The sequence below is a fragment of the Anguilla rostrata genome, chromosome 4, assembly GCF_018555375.3.
Source record: "Anguilla rostrata isolate EN2019 chromosome 4, ASM1855537v3, whole genome shotgun sequence".
NCBI classification, from domain to species: domain Eukaryota; kingdom Metazoa; phylum Chordata; class Actinopteri; order Anguilliformes; family Anguillidae; genus Anguilla; species Anguilla rostrata.
This window is the reverse complement of record NC_057936.1, coordinates 51,306,881-51,330,157: the sequence shown is the minus strand read 5'-3', so window position 1 is coordinate 51,330,157 and position 23,277 is coordinate 51,306,881. Positions and strand designations below refer to the sequence as shown.

At 48.9% G+C, this 23,277-nt stretch overlaps 1 protein-coding gene across 10 annotated transcripts in view; it reads left to right on the top strand.

Annotated features, from left to right (window-relative positions):
* Window positions 1-23,277, top strand: part of stau2 (staufen double-stranded RNA binding protein 2) — an 84,091-nt gene that overhangs the window by 38,928 nt on the left and 21,886 nt on the right. For 6 of the 10 annotated variants that reach the window (XM_064333096.1, XM_064333098.1, XM_064333094.1 and 3 more), the window contains exons 12-13: window positions 2,755-3,065; window positions 13,537-13,650. In XM_064333096.1, the coding sequence (XP_064189166.1) occupies window positions 2,755-3,065; window positions 13,537-13,650 (425 nt within the window). Of the gene's footprint in view, window positions 1-2,754; window positions 3,066-13,511; window positions 13,651-23,277 lie in introns of those variants that run through there. The other 4 variants (XM_064333101.1, XM_064333100.1, XM_064333099.1 and 1 more) reach the window with 3 other exon arrangements.

The following is a 23,277-nucleotide window of genomic DNA, read 5'->3' as shown; positions in this document are numbered from 1 at the left end:
TTGTAATTGAGTTTTCATCCCGGTTGAGACTGGGCTACATGCAGAAGTGATTACGGCTCTGTCACCAAAAAAAACATCCTCCCCCCGAGAGCACCGCAGCAGGGATTCGTCAGTCCGGTTCGCCTTATTTCATTTCCTGATGTGTGCCTCTTTTTTGTCGACGTTAGCATCTTAGCGTCTTGCTTCGTAGTTTTGATTTACAGATTAGGCTTCAGCGGCTATCTGTTTCAGATCAGGCGCACCGCCCTCCTCTCGAACGAGCGCTTCCAGGGAGGAGCCCGTCATTTCGGGCGGGGCACTGAAAACAGTGGACGGTGCCCAGGAAAGCATGGGATTGTGTGCGCTGTACGCAGCGCGCTGCACTGTTGCCATCCGACTCCCGCTGGCTAACGCCCTCTCCACCTTGTTTCCTCCTCCCTGACGTCGTATCTGCGCAGGGCGTTTGTCATTTGAGCCTGTTAATTTCCCTCTCATTAAGATCGAATGTAGCTTTGGTTTTCAGCCATAGTGAATGTGGGCCTACTGTTTCAGCTGAGTCCAGCTGTTGGTTGTTTAAAGTTTTGAGGGAGGCTGACCAGTTTTTTATAAAATAATTTTTAAAACATTGTCTTGGTTTGCTTAATTATCCACCTCTGTACTGTTAAATGCATAAGTAATGGGACAGTGGCACAGTTTCTCTCTTTTTTGGTTCTGTACTCCAGCACATTAAATTTGAGATGAAACACTGAATGATATGTTTATAAATTGGGGCACTGTCTCAATTTTTATTCATTTGACTGTATGTGAGAACATGACAATAACTATTTATGTGCTTCATAAACAAAATATCAAAAAAGCATGAAAAACAGGGATGTGAAAGATAATTGTTCTCATGATTCCAGTGTTTTATTTCCTTCAAGATTCGGTAAGAAAAGCTTTAGGAAGAAAAGTGTTCTTACGTATACGTGCAAAGTATACGTGCGGTTGGCAAAAGGTTTTTTCAAAGACATTTGATCATGCATTGATTTGAGATGTGAAAGTATGTGCTTAGTCCAGTTGCTGTCACATGAGAAGCGGTTGTCATTACACAGCGCATAGAAAAACACGGTCTAATTGGCTCCTTGGAAAGCGTCTGTGGCTGAATGAGAGGATTGTAATTCCGTGCAGAATAAAAAGCCGAGGCCTGGCTGCTCTCTTGGAATGCTCTGTCTAACAAACACAAACAGGAAGCAGTGGGTCTTTCTCCCCCCCCCCCCCCGCCCCCCCCCGCCCTGACCGTAATGGCATTGACCAGCTGTTCTACTCGTGACAGCTGTTTTCCCCCAACCTCCAGCGATCTCGTCTGCAGTTTTAAAGGTTGCGTGCGTTTCCTTTGCCAGTGCAAAAAAATTAACGGAGCCCCAAAAAACGAGAAGTCCTGAGCGCTGCGTCAGGGCACACGGAGTGAGTGACCCGGGTCACGTTTCTGAAGCACTTTCCGTTCCGTCCCAAAGGCGCTGGCGTCATTGGCGGTTCCGCGTTCTGTGACCTGAACTGACCGGACCATGGCTGTGCTCTGTAGAGCTCCATTACAAGGCAGTGCATCGCTGGGCTCGTTCACCTGTTTTGATAGCGACCGTAGATTAGCATCGTTGGGAGGTGCATTGGAAATTCAATTTGTGTCCGCTTGTATTTTTATGAGAAAACTCAATCCATAACCCAGGCAGTGGCCTCCCTTACTGCACTACTACAGATTCAGACCCACTTTGTTCTGTCCAAGACCTTAAAGGGGATTTCCTCCCAAAAATGAAAAAGGGATACGGTTACGATTGTTTTTAAATAAGGACGCACAGTCTGCCCTCCTCGTGTATTTCTGAATGTTCTCAGCTCATTCAGACTGGGGGAAAGCAGAGAAGGCTATTGATAGAGAAGGGATCACAGTACTGACAGTGCCCTGACTGAGAATGGAAACCCTGCCACACCGGGCCTTTGTGTAAGAGTTGAGAGCTCACTTACTAGAGGTTCTTTACAGTGACAGATCTTGAAGTGAGAATCATTGTGTTGGTTTTTTAGGTGGCATTCCCCCCAGTCCAGAAGTTACAGTCTGAATAGGCGAGGTGCCAGAGTCATCCATGTCAGTTTAGCATAATCATTTACCAGTTTATGTAATTAGGAGATGTATGTGGACCAAAAACCCAGACGTACCTCTGGTCCGCCAGAACGAAAGAACATTTTTTAATTCCTTTACATGTGCGTGTACTAGTGGCTCACTTTCGTTTTTACCCTTGAGCAAAACTCTGCAGTGATGAAATGTACTCTGTAAACTCTGGAAGTCACCCTTCATTTGGGTATTTTCTGTGTATAATATCACAATGTAACATAATGTTAGAGATGCCCAGATATGGAAGTTGTTGGGACCGCAGAGGTCTGTGTTTGCTTGGTAGATCACACGGCATGTTTTTCATTTTTTAAGTGCTGCTTTTTACATTGAAGCACAGTTTGGACATCTTTAAAAATGCAATGGCTGCTGGGGCTTTGGGGGCGGCCGGTCTGAGCTGTACAGCAGCTGCTCGTTTGTGTGTGGCTCGCCAGAGCCAGCGAGGCTGTCCCATCCCCGTGGGCCGCGACCCAATCCCACGCCGGCGACCAGATGGAGCGCCAGCGCGCGGGGTTCTCCCGGCACCGGGCGGTGGCAACGGCGGCGCGCATGCTTAAATGACTTCCCCGAGAAACGACGCGAGCGCTAACGGTTCCCCCCTCCCTCTCTCCCTCTCTCTCTGCATCCGCCCCCCCCAGCTCAAAAGGGAATCCTCCACCTGTCCCCTGACGTGTACCAGGAGATGGAGGCCAGCAGGAACAAAGCCGGCCCAGGAGGAGCCCCGGCGAACTACCTGACCCCCAACGACCCCTGCCAGGGCGCGGCCCCCTTCTACGGCGGCGCCGGCGACGGCAGCGCGGCGGCGGCCATGGCCAGGGAGCTGCTGCTCAACGGGACCCCCCCGACGGCGGACGCCTCGGGCCTGAAGGGGAGGGCCCCCGCGCTGGGCTGTGCCTCCGTGCAGCCGGCCCAGCAGCTGGACTACCTGGCCCACGTTCAGGGCTTCCAGGTACGGAGAGAGCGAGGCCATGGAGCCGAACTCCCAGCACCACCGGGGAGTGACACATGCGCCTTTCATAGCAAGACATCAGACTTTTAGTTCCCTGCGCTGAAGCAGAGAAAGGAAAATTCTGTGTGTGTGTGTGCGTGCGTGTGTGTGTGTCCCTTATTTAACATGTTAGCAAACATGTTAGTAAATGTTTCTCAGAGGAATGTAAATAGATTACTTTGCTCTCGTACCCGTGCACAAGTCTGGCACCCGCATCACACGGCGTACACACGGGTCTGTGGGCGTGTCCGTGTGTGCCGGTGCTCGCATGCATGTGAACGAGATCGCCCCGGCAACACGGCGAAAGGTGCTCTCTGTAATCGAGAGCGAGGACGTTTTTATCTTAACCTGCGGACGTTTCCTCTGAAAGCCCGCTGGTTTCGCTCTGAGTCCTCCTGCTCCCTGAAACCCGATGACGCGGCGTGGCAGGGTCCTGATGTGAACACGGAGAACGTGAGGTTTCGGTTAGGGAGGACAGCTGCGCCGGGCGCCGGAGCGGGACCTGGACCCCCGCCCGATCGCTCGCGCTCACCCCGGCGTCCCGGCGTAGGGTCCGCTGAGGGACGCTTGAACAGGGCCTGCGCTGCTGTTCGGTATTAACGCGCGCGTCCTGACCCGCGGAATCCAGCACTGCATCAGCCGGGGCCGCAGCTCGCATCGTTTGTAGCCGCAGGAGCGGATGACTGACTGGGAAGAGCAGTTCTCTTTAGTGCTCATGGATCATTATAGTAGTTTCATGCAGTTTAGAGGGCTCAGTCGTCCGTTTTGGGATAATGACCAGTAGCGTAGTTGTTCAGTGTTCTGTACGTTCAAACAATAGCTCAGAAGCTTTCCAGTCCCTCGGCTTACCTTACGAGCAAATGCATTAGCTATTATCCCGCTCCGGTAACCTAAACAAATATCGAATGAATGTGTTTAACGTAGTATTTCTGCACCACAGCCACGGCTATTGCGATGCGTGTAAAAAAAACGTGGCAAGCATTTAAATGGATAGGCTTACCGTGTCAATGGGAAGTGCGTTGCAGAACTACGCAGTTTCTTTTTTTAAATGTCACGCCCGTGACTCACCTCGAGTCTCCCTGCCACCCGCCGGTGGTATTTAAATTCACGACCGGGAGAAAACTTTAATTGAAGATTTCAGAGTGATGACGGCGGTGATGCGGAATAAATGTCACCATTCATCTCGGAGCTCTTTGGTTCCTGCGGGCTGGGTTTCACTGCTTTCATGTCAGATAACTCATTTCGCTAATGGAGGCTTTGGGCAGTTAACAGGGCTGTTGTTGCGATTAGGGAACTGAGGTAACCTATTGATGGTGAAATTCAATATCTCAACTGTTTTGAGCGCGCAGCATTTTAGATGTCAGTCGCGAAGTGTAAATGTCACAAATGAAAACTTTAGCCATTTAGTCAGTTTCCTGGTTGCGTACCACGCAACATTTAGCCAGCTGCGTGTTGCGCTGGCGTTCTGGAAGGTGAATAGTGCGAGTGTTTGATTTCTGGAGGACAGGATCTGGAGGAGATGGGTTTCTGAACACGACAGGAGGGTGTGCCTGGAGGAGGAGCCTTTGAGGGCGGATCAGTAGAAAAGCGTCACGTTTCTCCAAGCTGTCCTTCATTTGGGGAAACTGCGGTTACGCCGAAGTGAGACACAGGATGGGTGGGCCAAATAAATATTTCCTAAGAACTACTGCTCCCATCCCCGTTAATTACAGTACCACTATCCATCATTTTTCGGTTTTGGTGGTTTTTGCGACATCTGTGGTCCCTGGTGGTCACGACAGTTCGTTTTCGTGCTCCAAATTCCAGAGTTCCATTTGAAATGAAACTACACCCCCAAACGAAGCGGCATGGCTTGCTTGTGTACAACTGTTTGGAAACTGTCAGCAGTGCCATCGAACACGGTACTGTTTCATACGTTTTCGGCCTACTGTTAGAGACATAAACTGCAACGAATAAGCTTAGGTAATGGTGTCAGACTGTGTAAGTATGATCCATGTAGATACGCTCACAGTTTCTATCCTGTAAAAGTAAGAAAAGGAGTTTTAGGCTGTTAGACTAAGCGTTGCCCCTTCTGATCATCTGTGTTTTCTTTTTGGCTGGACCGCAACAGCGGATGTCTGTGAGTGACTGAGTGAGTGATGAAGTTACACCATTGGTCGCCCGAGTTATGAAGTTACACCATTGGTCGGCTGGATCACGTGTGTTACGTCCAGCCATTTACTAGGTTTTAACCAGGTTTTGTTTTTGGTCAGTTCAGCTGGTGGATTATTATGCAAAGATGGTGTTCTTTTCATAGATTTTTCAGCCATTTTGAATGTGTACACAGTCATCCACAGTCCTCTTTTTTGGAATGGTCTCTGGTCTCTTTACACGCATGCTCTTCTCCATTTGTCATGAGGTGTTCTGTGCATATTTCACCAAATTTGAATTTGTGCCACACTGTCGCACCCGACACCACCAGTGGAGAACACCATATAGAGGAGCAATTTACAAACGCAGACACATTGGATCGATATTGCTACAAAAATAACATCATGAGAAGGTAAAAAAAAATATCCTTGAAAGCGTTTAACTTTATTAATCTTGCGTTTCTGGACATGCAATGGAGTTGATTACCGGCACTCTCGTACCAGACGTTTTCTTTAGCATGCAGTGCGTGGGAGTGCAGAGGGATTCCACAGACTAGCGCTGGATCAGTGCTGCAGCATGCTCTCCTACGAGCGTGCTGGAATCATACAGCCGAAACCAGTTTGTTTAGAAATACCCCGTACAAGAGAAGGATGTGTTTACGAATCCAAATGTTTTATGATACGAGTTTATCTTATGAGTTCCCGACGTTATTTGAGGCACGGACGCTGAACGCGGCTCAGACTGCCGTGTTTCTGAACGTTTCCCAAGTCACTTGGTTTTTTTTTTTTTTGGGTAAGATAGACGCCTGTCCGCGCAGCTGAGGCTGAAGGCTCAGCGTTCGGGCAGGTAGCGGTCTCAGGGACTCACACTTACAGGGGAAGGGCGGGGAGTGTGTGTTTCCCATTCATTTTACTGTATGTTGCTGACGTGGCCCGTATTGGGAAGTAGGGCAGAAGTAATGGCGGGGGTAAAATGGCGGAGAGCGCACGCGGTCCCTCTGGTCGTCATGGCGGGGAGATACCGGCAGCGCAGGCTGGACTCCCTCAGCTCCGCCGCCTGCCGGGACCGTGGAGCAGCGGGGCCCGCAAACGGGCGGGGCCCTCTCCAGTCGGCCGGCTGCCCCCCTGAGGACCCTGGCCAAGCCGGGAGAGAGGTGGGGCGGAGAAGGGAATCTCTGTGGGAACTCTGCCCAGAGCGCCGGGGCGAAGATCGCACGGGCCCTCTGAGGAGCCCTTTGTGTTACCCCCCCCCCCCGGGTAGGGTCCGTGTGAGAGTCGGCCATTCATCCACACCTGCCTCCCAACCCCGTCCCCCCCGCCAGGTTTCATGGAACCCCCGTGTCAACGTTACATAAGAATTTCGCATTTCTTTAGTTGACGGTTTGTATGAGGGGCATCGATATTCACGGGCGCCCTGGTGGGTTTGCGTTTTATCTCTTCGGCCGTTCTGCTTTTTCTTTCTGTTCTCTAGCTGCCAGTACAATCCCTTCAAAGGAAAGGATAATTGCGTCCCCTGTGTAGACCAGCCAATATGCAGTCAGGACAAAAAAAAATCGAAATCAATTCAAATATTTATCACGTTGCAGAGTCAGTATTTTAACCACGTTTGCATTTCCTCCAGGTAGTACCTGCAGGGCTGGAGAGAGGGGAAGCACAGGGGCAGTAGGCAGGCTGGGAAGGGAAAGATGCCGGTCCATGTGCAGCACATACAGGGCAGTAACAGCCATGTGAGAAGCCCTGTTCTGTGCAGCCTTATTGATCTGGCCTCAGTCCATTACTCATCCACATGCCAGCACTTCTGCCATCAAGTCACTAATCAGCTTCCTCTCTCAGGCTGGATATTACTTTATGCCTCACAGAAAGCAACCAGGCAGGTATAAAACGCACCCCCCCCCCCCAAACCCACCCCCACATCCACCCCCCAAACCCACCCCCTAAGAAAAAAAAAAGTTCAATTAATTTCCGTTTAGCCACTTCAATGAACTGCCATTTGATAGCTCTGATTGTCCTGGCGCTATCTGTCGCGCTGGCTCGGTATCCTAGCGACGGGGCCCGGCCCCTGGACTGCGCCCGGGCGAGCTCCATCTGCTGCTTTTCATCCGCTGCCCGTTCTCCTTTGTGCCCCGCGTAACCCGAGCCGCCCGGCGCGGCGGGAACGCACCGATTGATGTTTACCTTCATGCAGGAAATATGAAGAGATGAAAACCGGCTCGGGGCTCTTTATTAAGATGACGGGCAGAGCCGGAGCTGCCAGGCTAGCCGGCGGCACTGCTGCGTCCCTGTCGCACCTGTGCCATCCCTGGGAGGGCTTGCATATCTAGGGCCCCGCATCGCTGCCAGTTCTCTGCTGCCTTCATTGGTAATATGTTTGCCTCACGTGTGTCTTATCTACAGAATGCAGGTCCCCTAAATATTTAATTTCCCGAACATTGATTGTTCGAGCTAGTTAAGCAGTAATGTTTTAAATGTGTATTATTAAATGTGTTCAGATGAGCTTAATGCAGTAATTGGCAGCAGAGTTATTTTGGCATTGTTGCATTCAAAGAAGAGGATAGAGGAAATAGTTTAGAGGGAAAAGCAAGGGAGGCTAATGCAGTGAAGTGATTATTCATCTTGTTAGCTTCTTCTGTTTCACAAATACTCAAAATGCGGTCCAAAGACATCCAGGGTTGTTCACCAAGGTAGTGCAGCCCAAGAACATGGTTGTACATGACGAGCAGTGTACAGTGCACTAGCCGGTGATTACGTGTGCCCCTAATACGTTCTGCTCAATAATTTCCTTTGGTTTCAAGTGCATAGTCACAAATGCCTTTAGCCTAATGAATGTTTTAGCTAAAAATATTTTGCTTATTCTTTTCGAACTCAAGTTAAATGTGTGTTTAATTGCAAGTACTGCAACATCTAAATTTCAGAGAGATCCCCAGTGCCTGTCAACTGGCAGTTGCTGTAAAAGCAGGTGTAAAGCAATATGCTTCTATCGTAAGTGTCTTAAAAGGGATAGCTTTGTTTCTGAGATTTTATTAAATGGATTGCGTCAGTTTATATGCAGCTGGAAATTGTGGCCATGTAACTTTGGGGTCAAGACAACCATATAAGCTATTATGTCTGTTGAAAACCTTAAATTAAAGGTTTATTCAGTCAAACATGCCACTAATAGGTATGTCATCGTACCTTCACTGCACAAAGAGCATCAATCTAATTTTATCTACCATGTCAATCTTTTAAATCCATGCATGATAATATCAGGAAAATGATTCCATCTGGCTTGCAAGTGCGATTGGACTGCAGTTTTAGATGATATTAATAAGCTTTTGGCTGGCGTCATGGAAGCCATACATAAATACAATAACAGTCTGAGTAGAGTGATGATTACTTTTACTGTTAGCCCTGGAAGTTGTCTATATTTCAGTTATATCTCGTCTCTCCATTTTTATTATTGTAATTAATTTTTATTTCAGTCCCATTTGTTTTCTCCATGATTTGACTGTGTGGAATTCGTGATCCAAGAGAATTTGGCAACACGTGCCTCTGGTTCTGGCTACATTACAGTACGTGGCTTATTCTAGACTTTCTTCGTGCAGTCTGTATCAACATCCAACGTGTCCTCCATTAGATGTTCTCAACAGCGCTGTTTGTGTCCCTGCTTTCTATCATTTTTTCCTTCTCCTGTTTCCTTACCTCAGTGTTTATGTGAAGATTCGCATAGTGGATTACATTTCTTATGCTGTAGTCCCTCTATTTTATATTTCCTTTCTTATGCTGGTGGCCAGCTGTGTGATCTGTGGTTGCATGTGTATGAGTGAAACTAATGCCACTGCTTGCATAGTATTGGCCCTTAGAATTGCACCCAGGCTTATTAATTATGACAGTGAAGCATCAGTCAAATCATATTGCCAAAAAAGTCACTCAGCATTACTGATATAACAACAACAAGAATAAGAATTAGTGAAAGGTTTTGAAAAAGTTGTTCAAAAGCAAGCAACAAATGATTCAATATTGAAACGGGCTTTAATTTTGTTTTCTTTATGAACCCACCCTATTATGTCCTGGCTTCTCTTTTGTGCCAAATGGAATTTCCAGCAAAGCAGTCCCACCTCTGTGGCTTCCCGTCGCCATTTGGGAAGAGCCCAAACAAACAGGTACACTCTGTCCTCAAAGTGCGTTCAGCCAGAGGAGTGTGCTTAATTCGCACCTGGCATCGTTAGCTGCCGCCACCTGATAGGACAGTCTCGGAAAACTCAGACCCTCCCTCCGCGGTCATTCTGCGGTCTGTTGTGCTGTCGGCCGTAGCACCAGACCACGGGGGGGGGGGGGGGGCATCGCTGCCCAATCCCCAGTGTTTTAACAGGAGGAGCTATCAAGCAACTGCCGCATAGATCCGAATGAACACTGCAGCTCTTGCCGGTGCTTTTTCTGTCCTACATTGTCGGTATTATAGAGAAAAGCAAACGATGACACAGAATACGGTTATTGACTGGTGTTATACAAGCAGAACTGAATATAATATATTTCCATATATGCAGCTCTTCAGGTAGTTATATTTGGAATTAACAACCTTTTTTTCCCCCTTCGTATTACAGAGCGTGTTAGGGAAAGTTCTGCAAATGCATGCTGTTATAATTATGAGGCCTAAACGCTGTTGAAGAAAGATAACATCTTGGAAGGGTTGTCCAACTCTTCCAAGATTTAAGTGAGAACATCTTTGAGTGTGTACGGAATGCCTGTGTAGCTGCACTGGAACCTTGTCTCGGTATAATTGCTTGCTGTGGGAAATGGAGTCTCGCTTGCTTAAGAGTCCTTTATGAATCACGCTAAAACGCTGCTATCATTAACGCTCGGCAGTGAATCATTACGGTCAGTCAAAATCTTGGATTCTGCGATCATTTTTAGCAATGAGTGAAGACTTAATGTAACTGTTATAAATCAATTACGTGAAGAGAACGGTATAGCTGCGCTCGCAGCTACGATTATTGGTGCGAATCCAAAGAAACCTAATGGCAGGTTACGCAGTTATACGTGATGGATTCCAGCTGGAGCGCAGCCTGTTTAAATTTCAGCGCTCAGGCCTAAATTTATGAATAGATTTAATGTGCACACTATTATTGTAAGGAGGAGTCAGCATTATTTAGGGTCTTCCCTAATGACGGGACGCTGAAAAGAAGCAGACTCCCACTTACGTTAACGAGCGAGTGTATGCGCATTGGGCAAGCGCCACGCAGAGTATGAACTGTTTATTCTGTTGTCTGTCTTCCGCACAGAAAACACGGGTCACTTCCATCTGCTTGGGGTCCTCAGCCGCACATCTGTTGACGTGTCTTGGAATGCGCTCGGATTCCCGAGCAGTGAGCCCTCACTTGTTAAAGCGGTCTCCAGATTCTTCCTCAGCAGATGTGAACATACGCTTAAAATGTACTTTATTTTACGTGATCTTTCCAAATGTGCTTTCTGCAACTTTGCATTACTTGATTGTGCCGATAGGTTTGATTTCGGTTAATCGTAAAAGGTTTGTTTATAAAGTTGTACATATGTGACATTGACTGTGACTATGCCCTGGCTTTTGTCATATTTTTCCACGCTATGTTGCCACATGTCAATACAGTTGTGTGATTTTTAACATTCTTCTTGAGAAGTTCCATTCTGGCCATCCTACAAATGGAGACTCGTGCGTAGGGATAGAGAAGCCTATTTGCGGGAAATTGGAATCGGGAGACCTTGAAGAGCTCAGTGTTAGTTGTGGGAGGGGTCAAAGGTCATGCGAGGTTGGTGAACCCTATCATTTGAGCCCCACAGATGATCTTTGCTTCCTCCTCTTTAACGTGGGGAGAGACAGAGTCGCGACTCGCATCGAGACATCGGAGGCCATTAAATGTTTGAACTGAAAACGGGCGTTCATGCTCGTCAAACGGCAAACAGACGTCAGGAAAGGAAAGGCATTCTGGGAGACAAACGCTGAAAATAAGGCAACTTGCTTGCAGTAGTCATTTTAAGAGCTGATTTTAGTGGTGAACCACTGTGGTGGTGCACTGGTGCAGATGTGCATGTATATACGTAAATCCCAACAGAGTTAAACTAGTTTTTTATTTTTTTATAACTAGTGATCTCTGAAAAATATGTGATAACATTGCGGAAAACGATTGGCCTGTATTATAAGTTGTGCGGTGGAAAAACAAAAAACTATCATCGGAAATGTCTGCAGTGGGTACATCATTCAGCCTCTTGTGTTTTGTAATAGACCTTCTAATAATGTGATTCCCCATTGATTGATATTCTGTTCCGTATGAAGGCTCCTTTCACATGATAGGCCCTGAAGACTGGAAGGTCCGTTCCCATTGGCTGGCGGCTGTTTGCTCTGACACTTAGCGGTTAGGAAAAAAAGGCTTTACCCACTGCTGGGCGTCAGACAGGGCGATTAATGAAGCCGAGGCCTGGTATAATCGGGCATATGTTTTCTTGACACAGTGATTGCGCAGTACATCACGCGGATGTGTGTGCGCGCCTTCATCCTTTCTTAATGAGCTAGCGAGCGGCCCTTTTCCCATCGCCGCCCATTTCCATGCTCTTCTTGTGGCCTGCCGGCGGGAGGGGGCCGACGGAGCCGTCTGATAACCTGCCCCCCCCCCCCTCCCCTCCCCCCACTCCCCCCCCACCCCCCCCCACAGCTGACGTGGGTAAAATACGACGCTCCGCGGTCCCACGCAGATCAAGGAGCTGCCGCTTGGCTGGGAGCGCCCGAGAGGCGCGCTGTTCCCCAGAGACTGGCTGTTACTGCGTCCAGACGGGTCACCCCCCCCCCCACCCCACCCCCACCCCTCTCTCTCTGACCACATCTCAGAGCGCTGCTCTGCGCATTTGTCCCCTAAAGGAATAACTACACGAGGTTTGAAAAAGGTTTCGGTCGGGAGCCTCACGTATCTTCGACCTGGATAACAAACTGCAGCAGACGGATCATTCGATGCATAAACAGGTTCCCACGTGGACCTTATGAACAAAAGGTTGTCGCTGTTTGTCGCAATCCCTCGCGACGGTGTACGGCGTGCTTTGAAGGGCGGCCGCAGGCGCTTGGCTCGCCCCGGTTAGGGCGTTCTGAAACGGAAGGGTCGGCAGGTTTGGGCCCCGTCTCCACACAGCGGCGTATTGTGCGCGCTAGTCTGACGCTTTATTACCCAGTTTACATCTGTCTGGCCCCCCCGGGCCCCCCGCTGCTCCTTTACATACGAACATAACTCACCAGACCCCGGCTCTCCCTCCGCCTTCCCTGGAAGCTGTCAGTCACAGGCCGTATACATCTGTCACAGTGACCCGCCAGCCAGCGAGGGCCTTCACAGACAGTCTCTCTGACATTGTATTTCTTTTTTGTCTCTTTTATTTTAAAAAAATGTATAATTCTGTGATTTTTTTCCCATGGTTAAAACAAACAGCTAGTGACTAACTCTTCATTGTATTTTTTTGTTCTCCGCTCCAGTCTTATACCACAGATACCATTATACCACCTGGAGGGGGCCAATCATTCATTTAGCAACTTAAGAGGGAAACAGTCACGGGTCCCTTATTTAGTTTCCCTCATGTTAATGTCTGGTTAAGGTTATTGTGCCTGTAAGGGGACTGATCTGGCCATGCAATTAAGGTCAGATCTGCAGAGTTGTTTAGCAGTTTATGTAACCTTTAGAAGACGAGGATCGAACGTGACTGAATTTCTGAACTGCGTTCTTTCTTTGCGAGCGCAACGCCTGGGCAAACTGTGGCTGTGGTGGGTGGAAACCCCCGGGTCGTCTGTGCTGTGTCTGTTGTTGTTGCACTGTGTCGAGTGCGGCTGAACGGGGAGAGCTGCCTCCGGCTGTCCTGGTGAAAAGCGTGGCACAGACACTGCTCCAGATATTAGGGAATGACACCCCCTCAGGAATTCCGCCCGACAGAAGCACCCCCCCCCCCCCAACTGTTCACAAGTATTTACAGCGCTCCCTAACCTCTCGGACACCGAACGGGACCCGGGTCCTAATGAGAGAATCAGGCCGTCGGGCGGAGGAACGGACAGACGAGCTTTGAAGAAATGCGATCGAGTGGATCCGCGGTGACGGATGTGTTTCCGGTCGAGGGCAGGGGCCCTCAGCAGCAGGGCCGAGGGCCGTTAAAATGTCCGCCGGCTCGTGACAGCTGTGCTAATACGCCTTCTGACAGTTAGCCACTCTGTCAACTCCTCTTCGCGCGCGCTGTTTGACTGTTGTTTTTGACCTGCCTTCTGAGACGATGGGGCTGTGGCGTTTTTTTATGGTCATGTTAGACTGGGAAATGTCTTCCCCGTGCAGGTGCTGTATAACGATGGGCAAAGTGGCAAAGATTTCATCACCTACCTGACTCTGTCCCCTGTGCAGATGACCTTCCATGGCATCGGGAACTCCATTGAGGCCAGCCATGACCAGGTACGGGTCCCTCTCCACGCATTCAGCCAATGGGGGAAGTTTGGGCCTTTGGGGGTTTTAGAATGCGAATCTGAATTATTTATTAAAATTTACAAAATTACAAGTCAGAGCTAATTAGCTTAATTTTAATTGTATGTTGCTGCCGATGCATCAACAGTGACTACCTCTGGCACACCACCATGATACTTGCTACAATTCTGTATGGTTTGGACCGTTGAAATTGAATTACTTTTTTTCAATACATTGCATAAAACAATGACGTTGGTTCATAAAACCAGTTCACTTTGTGTAGCCTTTTGCTGCATGGATCTTCATTCGGTTGGCTTGTTGTATAATTATGATTTTGGCGTAGTAGTGCATGTAACCAACAGGTTTACACTGCCACACAAAGGCCTCATTATCGAATTTAACACCTCATTTAATGTGTTACCATCGCTTAAAATTAAAACCGGTGAGTGCAGTTCATCTGAAAAAAAACGGAATGTGTTTTGCCATATTCCCGTTAACGATAAAGATCTGCTGGTAGCGTTTGTCCCAGACGAGACTGGGTCGTAATTTTCTTCTTTCTTCTTCTTATTCCTAAATTAATTACGGCGAAAGAGTCTTTGGATCCGCTCGTTTTCGTCCGAGCGTTTATCCTGGAGGTGCCTCTTTGTGCGCCGCCGACCAAGCAGAAAACACGTTGCTTACGTTATCTAATCTAAACATGGGAAGGTCTTTTGTGCTGGCCTTCAAAGCTGGCTCTCTCTAATAAAGCCCGCTCTATGGCCAGTAATGGGCTCTTCTGTTGTGAGGACGGTCCCGCGAAAATGAGAACCGAGGCAATATAGGACACGGCCTTGTTGTTGCCGAGAGCAGTGGTGCATGACCGGCTGTCGGAGCGCTTTCTCCTCTCGGAGCGGCGCGGCGCGGTGCGGGGGGGACAATGGCGGGCGGGCCAGTCGGCCCGGCGACACTTACGCGCGGAGCCGGGCTAGCACGTCGCTCGACCGCGGGTCTTAGCGAGAAGCGAAAACGTTACCCTCGTTTTTCCCCCTCGCTCGCCGGGAGAGAGAGAGGAGACGCGACCGGGCCGACCGGGTTTGTTTCCTCTCGCGGTTCTGACCGCGTCCCGAGCGGTTCCTGTTTTAGTCGGGGACGAACGCGAGCGGCGCCGGACCTTCACGCTCCGGTTACACATTAACGAGCCGCCCGGCTCTTCGTCGTAAAACGAGGCGCGCGGTGGCGGCGGTGCGCGGGACTCCAAAGTTCTAAAAACAAAGTTCGGAATGCGTGCACATGGTCTTCGCCACATGCCGAGCAAAACACTGTAATTATCTGATAGCGTATCTTATCTCTAATTAGGCACTGTTAATGTTCTGATCGGTTTCTTGATAAATGTTTGTTTACGGGGAACCTCAGCAGAGAGCTGTGGTGTACCACAGAGTGTACTGTCACTCTTTACAGTCTAATACAGAATGGATTTTGGCCTTTGGGGGCATCCTAATGGATGTTTAATTAATGAAATGACTGGGTTTTGTTTTGTCTAGTATTGCCAATTAGCGATGTGTGTAGATATTACTATGCATAGGGCTGCTGGCAGGGGGGGACACTGGGTTAGTTGCCCTGGGCCCTGGGTCAAGGGGGGGGCCCAAAAGGGCCCTCTAACCTTTAAATAATCTGCTGGAATAATCTGTGAAATCTAAATCCATTGGCAACTTCAAAGCATTAAAGTTGGGAATGATAGCATGTCTCAGTTTGTTGCTGTATTTCATCTTTTGCGCACTGGGGGGGGGGGGTGGGTGCGGGGGTGCTTTTGAGATCATCTTGTCCTGGGCACGAGCAAGACGCACGGCGGGCCTGGCTATGCATATATCTACAGCATCTGTTTGTTTTTTTGACATTCAAATAACAGGAATACTGAATTCATGTAAGATCAGTAAAGGTACCTGAAAGCACTGCGGTCCGTATCCATGTGACGCGGGGCTGTGTGCTCATTGGCCGGTAAAGGAGCGGATGATTGATGGCGTTCTGTGGCCGGCAACGCGCGCGTTAGGTGCCCGGTTCCCACGGCGCCCGTCAGGCTCTGCGCTGCGTCGGCGGTATAGGGCAGCCGCCGCTCTACCTGACGCGGTCTCCGACGCGGTCTCCAGCCCGGAGCGCATTCCAGAGGTGCACAGCTGCGGGCCCCGCATCGGGCCCGCGCCGGCTCCTCACGCCCATCTGCCGCACACATGCGCACGTTTTTACTGAAGCTACGCCGCGCCGCTCGGCACCACCCCCGAAAAGCGGGCCGTATATCTTTGTGTCGCGGTAATGTTCGCTCCAGGCTCCGCTCCTGGGACTTCTTCCCTCTTTTTGGGAGATTTGAGGTAACGGACCTCTACATCCACAATGAGAGCTCGTCTCATCAGAATGATAGCAAATCGTGCTGTTTTTACATTTTACCGTCGGGACCTCATATTCTGTTAAGCTCTTAAAGCAGATGGAGATAACATCATTTTGGTGTGCGTACAATAATGTGTGAAAATCTTACACGTGAATTAAGTGGTATATTTACTCATTTTCTCTGTGATTCTCTTAGTGTTTTTGCCTGAATAAAGTAACTAGGCTATTTAAAGCTTGAGGCACAGGTCATGTTCACACGCAGCGTACACGTGTGTGCTCGTGTTCAGATTCCTAAGATAACGCCAGGGTGTGAATCTTCACATTCTGCTTCGGCAGAGTCACAGTTCAACTCAAATGCATTCCAGGTGATGCATTATCTCTGCACAAATCTACCACTGTTTCATTTTTCTGTCAATGTCCAATGATGATTGTGCTGACACATCCATATGGTACACAGACCTGTGTATCTCTGATTTTAATGCAGGCTTTGCAAGTATCAAATGAAATTTGTATTTATATTGTGCATTTTACTAAGAATATGCCACTTGCAGCTTGGTGGTAAACCTGGCCTAGCCCTTGAAAAGCAAGCCAAAGGCAACAATGGCAGGAAAAACTCCCATGAAAGAATGAAGCCAGGAACCAGACTCGTATGCAGTAGGCCGTCCTTCTCTGGCCAGCCCAGGGTGTGGGTTCATATGGACAAGACATGCTGAAGTCAGTCTTAGCCAGTCCAGTCTGTTCAGGCCTGGTTGTATGAAGTGTGCAGTGGCGGCAGTTCTGGGGTGGGTTTGTGGGCTGGACCGGAGGTGGGGGCGGGGTTGGGGGGTGGGGGGGTTGGGGAGCTATCAGCATAAGTGATTCAGGACTCGGGGCAGGTGCCTTATCGGGAGAAGAGGGATAGAATAGGGAGTTTAGGGAGAGCTATGGAACTGAGACAGAGATAGAGTGAACGAGGAGATGTGAGCCTGCCAAGAGTTTCCTGCAGCGGGAGAGCTGGGACAGAGTCATGAGCATGAGACAGGCAAGGATCCTTCCCTCCCCCAGAGCCTGCCTGTGAGCTCTGGATACAGCTGCACATCGGTGGCGGGAGGTAAGGTTAAATATGAAGGCAGGCTTTCGCCAAAGGGACCGTGTGCTCATCATAACGCTATATAAGGGCGGAACTTCCTGCCTTTTGAGAAAAGTCCAGAATCCTAGTGGAATTCCTTCTTTTCTTTCGGTTACCAACATTTTATTTGGGGACGCAATCAGTTCCGTTTTAGTTCTTGCCAAACATGTGATTTCCCTGCTGCCTCCCCACCCCCTCCCCCACCAAACCCACAAAAAAAGAAAAAGAAAATGCCACTAACATCAGCCAGAGTGTCACTGTAGCGCCAGCGGGCTAGCATATGAGGTGTTACTCATCAACTGTGACAGCCTTGGAATGGGAGGCGACAGGCCAATGTGGCAGCTGATGAGCCCCCTAGCGTAATGCTGATCTCCACTGGCCAGTGCTTTTCCCATGATGCTCGGCTGTGGGAGCGTGGCTGCCACAGCCGTGAGAACTCTGAGTGTTCTCATACGGATGCAGCAGCTCGGCACTGATTTGAAAATGGCCATCAAAATAAGCAGTGATTGAAAGCCTGAGCACTCCCTTATGGTGGAAACAACAAGGGGTCCGTGTCTTTGGTCCTAATATAAAACTCGGCCAACAAATACTGTATTTCAGGTGGAATGTTAGGCAATAGGCACTTGTTTTCTATTGACTAAAATTATGAACTGCTTGGTGCCAGCTGGAATCCTGGCACTGCTGCCTATGGGTTTAATTTTAAGTTAACGAGAGAGAGAAATTTTACCTCAAAAAACAAACTTATATGACTCACCCAATCATTATATGTTTGGGCAATTCATATAAGTGTATGTTGTAGAATGAAGGTTTACTGAAAAACAGGGGCAATGACTCCTACCATTTTAATCCGTACAGGGTAACTTGAAAAATTGCCAATGTTTATGTTATTGGCAGCAGTGCAATGCAGAGAAAATGACCAAGTCTGTGGGCCAAATTCTTGGTTCATTTCAGCTTGTTATGTCCTGTAGTCATAGCTAAATAAGTCTCAAGACAGTTATTTCCTTCCAATATTCTTCTTCTTATTTAAGTCACTGAAATAGCACATCATGGGATGTTCCCGCGGCAAACGGTAATTAAATTTCTCTTGATCCTGTGTTGCAGCTGCCCCCGCAAAACAGAACAAGCCCGCGGGCATCGCTGTGAAAAAGAGACACTTTCACAGATACAATCGCACAGGCACTCCCCGAGAGCCCGGATATCATTTGCCTGGGGCTAATTAATTGGACACCTGACCTTGCCTTCCTTGGCAGTAGTCTAGTAACATGGGGGGGGGGGGGGGGGGGGCTGGTTTTTAGTGCGCGCGCATTCTTGCCGTCAGGAGAGGAGCAGCCCGTTACGACAGGCCTGGCTGCAGTCGATCGAGCCGACGATGGAGACACCCGTCCAGGGAGCGGGCGGGCGGCCATCGGCGGGCCTGATTCACGACGGAGTGACTGCTGGGTTTGTCTTCAGACGATCCCCAGCCGGGCCCCCCGCCGGCCACCTACGGACCCCGGTCCGTTTGAAGTCCCCGCCGGAGCAGATTGGAAGGCGCTGGTCCGGCGGCCCCCCCCCTGGTCGGGGGTCGCTCTCTGGCTCCGCGGGCAGCTGTTGGAATCTTCACGTTGTGTCACGGAGAAGCTCGCGTGACGGCTCAATTGCCCCTGGCAAGCACCTGTAGCGAATCTGTTTGTGTTCAAGCAGACAGTTTTTCCTGATAATCCCACTTTTTTGCAGCAGGATTCAAACCCTTGTCCGTTGCAGACGGTAGTCAATCTAGTGGCATGGTGTAGATTTGAATCTGTATGTACCAAAGAGTGCACAAGGTCCATGCGCCAAAATATAGAGAATGATCTCTCAAGCAAGTGTCAGCTAGATTTAAGCAATATCATATCTAAAACGGTCTGCATTTGTTGCTTTATGCTTGGCTCTTCCTTCGGAATGTTATGTTAGTTATTCCTTCGCTTTTACTCAAGCGCTGTGTGTCACACAGCAAAGCTGGCCGGTTGGAGGCATTTGGGAATTACCCAAAACGTTTGCCTGCGACAGTTAGTTTGCATTCCGTGTCCATGCCTGAATGCCATAAATCAACGGTCGCTGACATTGATTAGTCCCTGTGGCCTAATGGATTTACCTTATTAGGGTAGAAACTGTTACGCTGAGGGATCAGGCCAAACTGAGCAATGGCATAGCCAGGTGCACGTCACATGCTGATAGGGATCTTTTTGTTTTGTTTTGTTTTTTGCTTTAAACCTTTATAAAATCATCTAGTTGTGCAGAAGCCCGGTTAGCTACTCCTCACAGTCTAGGCAGCCGGTGTTCTTTTGTAATTCCTCACTCATCTGTGGTTCAGTTCTGCCCAGCGCCCAGTGCAGATCTGTTGAGAAGGCTCATCACTCGAAGGTGAGGGACAGAGTGAATCGCAGCCTGATTGAATCTGGGCCAGCGATGCCGCAGGGCTGGGAGCCTTACTGTACCACGGAGTCGGTTTGCTCTAGTGTGGGGCAGTGTCAGTGTGGGGTGGGTTTACTCTAGTGTGGGGCCGTGTCAGTGTGGGGTTGGTTTACTCTAGTGTGGGGCCGTGTCAGTGTGGGGTGGGTTTACTCTAGTGTTGGGGCCGTGTCAGTGTGGGGTGGGTTTACTCTAGTGTGGGGCCATGTCAGTGTGGGGTGGGTTTTCTCTAGTGTGGGGCCGTGTCAGTGTGGGGTGGGTTTACTCTAGTGTGGGGCTGTGTTTGATCCCCTTTCCCCAGCGCGGGGTGTGGTGGGGTGGGTTTACTCTAGTGTGGGGCTGTGTTTGAGCCCCTTTCCCCAGCGCGGGGTGTGGTGGGGTGGGTCTACTCTAGTGTGGGGCACCGGGGCTGTGTTTGAGCCGGTACGCCGGGCTCATTAAAGACGAGCCCTGGCACTCTCCAAACGGCCCATCACCTCACACATGCAAATGCCCACAGCCGTGTGAGGATCTGGGCCAACGGCCACAGCCAAGGCCTGTCTCATTACTGCCGGGGGAGCTTTCTTTCCTGCGGGGAACCAGTGGAGCATTTATAAATACGGATGAAAATGGAAAAATAGAGATTTCTCATTACGCAAATCCAGCGAGTGAAAGAACTCTATAATTATCACCATTTCTTTTTTGCTGGTCAGTGACAATTGGAGGTGCCTGGAAAACTTGCTCCACTTACTGTAATGAAGAGACATGAATTGTTGTCATTGTTGAATTATAAAACTCGTAACATGATTTGTTGTGATTGTTGAATTATAAAACTCGTCACATGATTTGTTGTGATTGTTGAATTATAAAACTCGAGACATGATTTGTTGTGCTTTGACTGTGACTGTTACAAAACTCGTGAAGCCATTCATTACATGAATTTGAATAGCCAAGATTTGTTTGAGAAGTCACAATTATTGCAGCAGAGGCCAACAATCAGACACACATGTATTTGGTTTGAGAATGTTTCTCAGCAATGAAAAAATTCATACATTTATTAATCTACATTTTTGGTGGTTTCTTTTACCATATAATTTGTACATTTAAACTAACTTCTGAATGAAGTCCATGCTGTACACAGTTATCCAGAGAAATGCAAGAGGAACCATTTTGAAAGCAATCAACATTTCTCAGTTAAGTGTTCTGTTATTACTACAAATAAGTTGAGCACATGGTAATTACGGGAAATATTTTCCCATGCCTGATATTCAAAATGTACTTTTTCCCTTCGTGTTCCGAATATTTAACTCTGGAATGCACTTTTGATTAATGCATGTCACACCACTCATCCTAAGATGATATTTGGTTATTATATGCATCCCATCATTACTGGTTAAGCACTTAATGAGAGTAATGATCAAATTGTTTTACAGCAGCACTGCACTTAACATTTAGGCTTTTACTTTTAACCCCCCCCCCCCCCCCCTTCCCCTCCCCCTTGCTCTTCAGTGTAATTTGTGCTCCCGGGGACTCTCGGGGGTGGGGGGTGTTTCAGCAGGAGGTACGGGGTAGCACAGCGCCCATTTGTCAAGAGGGCCGCGCTGGGGCAGGATCACATCAGCCCGTCTTTGAAGAGCGCCAGGGCCGCTCCTTGAGGCCCTCCCGCCTGTCGCCCGCTCCGGCGGCCGGCCTTCGCCAGAAAACGAAGCCACGCCCCGGCGGTATCGCTCACCCGGGCCTGTCCGTCATCCGCTCTCCTCAGGAAACCACTTTCAAGTCCAGAGATTAGAATGTGGGAAATTAAAACAGAGCACCCAGGGGGGGAGCGGCTGGGGGAGTGGGGGGTATTGGGGCGGGGGGAGCAGGGGGGGGTGCGGAGGTGTGCGGGGGTTGTGATGTGGGGGGGGTGTCCACACTCATGTGGGGGGCGGTGTCCACACTCATCCGATTCGCAGCCGCGCTCCATATTGGCCAGCCAAAGGAAGTGCTTATCAGCGGAACAGTATAAACATGAACTTGCTCGTTTGGGGAACTTGTTGATAGTTTAAGTGGCCTCTCGAAATGAAAAGGGTCGACGATAGAACGTTAGCCGCTGGCCCGTCTGTCCTGGAGCAGCCTGACACGAGGTTAACTGGGCTCACCGTGTCTGTCAGTGCCCTCCACTCAATCACTCCCCCTGTCCCTGGCCTAGTGTCTGCGGCCCAGCCAAACTTTCGTTGGCAAAGAAACACCGTCCATTTGCCTGGCCTCCCATGCACATTTCAGTCCGTCCTGTATGTATTTTGTTGTATTTTTATAATGCGGATGATAAAAGACTTGCCCTTGTAGCGTTATCTGCATTTCCATAATTTTCGAGTCCAGCCGTATGAATTACCATTTAAATGGGTTTTGCTGAGTCTGAATGTGTATGTGGCCCTGCTTTCTTGGTGATGCCACAAGGAATGAATTGGAAATGAATGCTGTCATATTTGCTTCTGAGTCTATGTTGACAATAGTGATTTACAGTGATAGTAGCAGCCATTTTAACTGGAGGTGAGCACAGGATGCGTTTTTTTTTTGTTAGTTTTTTTGCGAAAAGGTGTTTTAGGGTTACATGGGGATTTAAAACATATTGGGAAAAAAAGTCTTCTTTTCCCTTATAAACAAGAAAAACTTACAGCTGATTCGGTTCACAGGACCAGGGGTGTGGAGTACTACATCACTTTGAATATCTTCTCAGGGCCATTTTGATTGTGTTTGAATAGTAGATATTTCCAATGCTATTCCAGTTAGCTGTACGGTGATGTTTTATAAGCTGTGTGTTGAACCGTTCTTTTTCCGCTTATAGTTTTCACATAGTCTATAGAAATTCCATACATGTGGGAAAACAAGCGGAACATAACGTTTGCCAAATGCCTCAACCAGCGTGTGAAGCATGTTTGCCCTCCACGTTTGCGTCTCAGACCACACACTTTTATTTGAGATTGGTCCCCTTCCTCTGCTTATCTGGAAGTCGATAGTTAAGCAAATAGCACTCGGAGTGCAATACACACATTATTGGGCGTTTGACTCGACACCACTGCGCTCCGCGGAAATCGCTGTGTAACTGCTTTATATCGGCGAGGCGCAAACAGGCTCCGCTCGTTAATTAGGGGGATTAGCGGGGCCGTGTGAATGCGCCAGTCCCCGTGGGGGCGGGGTTTAAGCAGCTGGGCTCTGTGAGGCGTTTGCACCTCCGGCCGCTCGCCGACGGCCCGCAGAGCCCCGTCTCAGCTGACGGGCGGGCGGGCGGCGGAGGGGGAGAACCGCCACTGACGCAAACGCAAACCGACAAAATGATCTCGCCCCAGCACAGGTCCAAGCCGCAAGGGGTAAAATAAGGGCATTTTATATAAACAACTTAAGATTGCCTCAGAGCAAAATTGTTTCGTTGGTTGATTTGTTTGTTTTTACTTCCCTTTAGTGAACTTCATAGAGATTGGTTTTCTTTATTGCCCAGCTGGTCTAAAAGAGAGAAACTTTCTGTCATATCATGGGGATTCTGTAGCTTATGTTTGTTTTCTTTTTATGCACATTATCCTTGTTTGTGCATCGTATTTGCGCCTGAAGCTGTTTAGGGGTTAAGTAACATGAACAAGGATGCAACAGTATTTTCAGGAATTCAAACCTGTAACCTACTGGCTACAAAACTCTTTCCATCTGCACCGTATCTGTGGAGAGGTGCCCGACGCTGCCTGATGAGAAATCCCGCTGAACGTTCACTT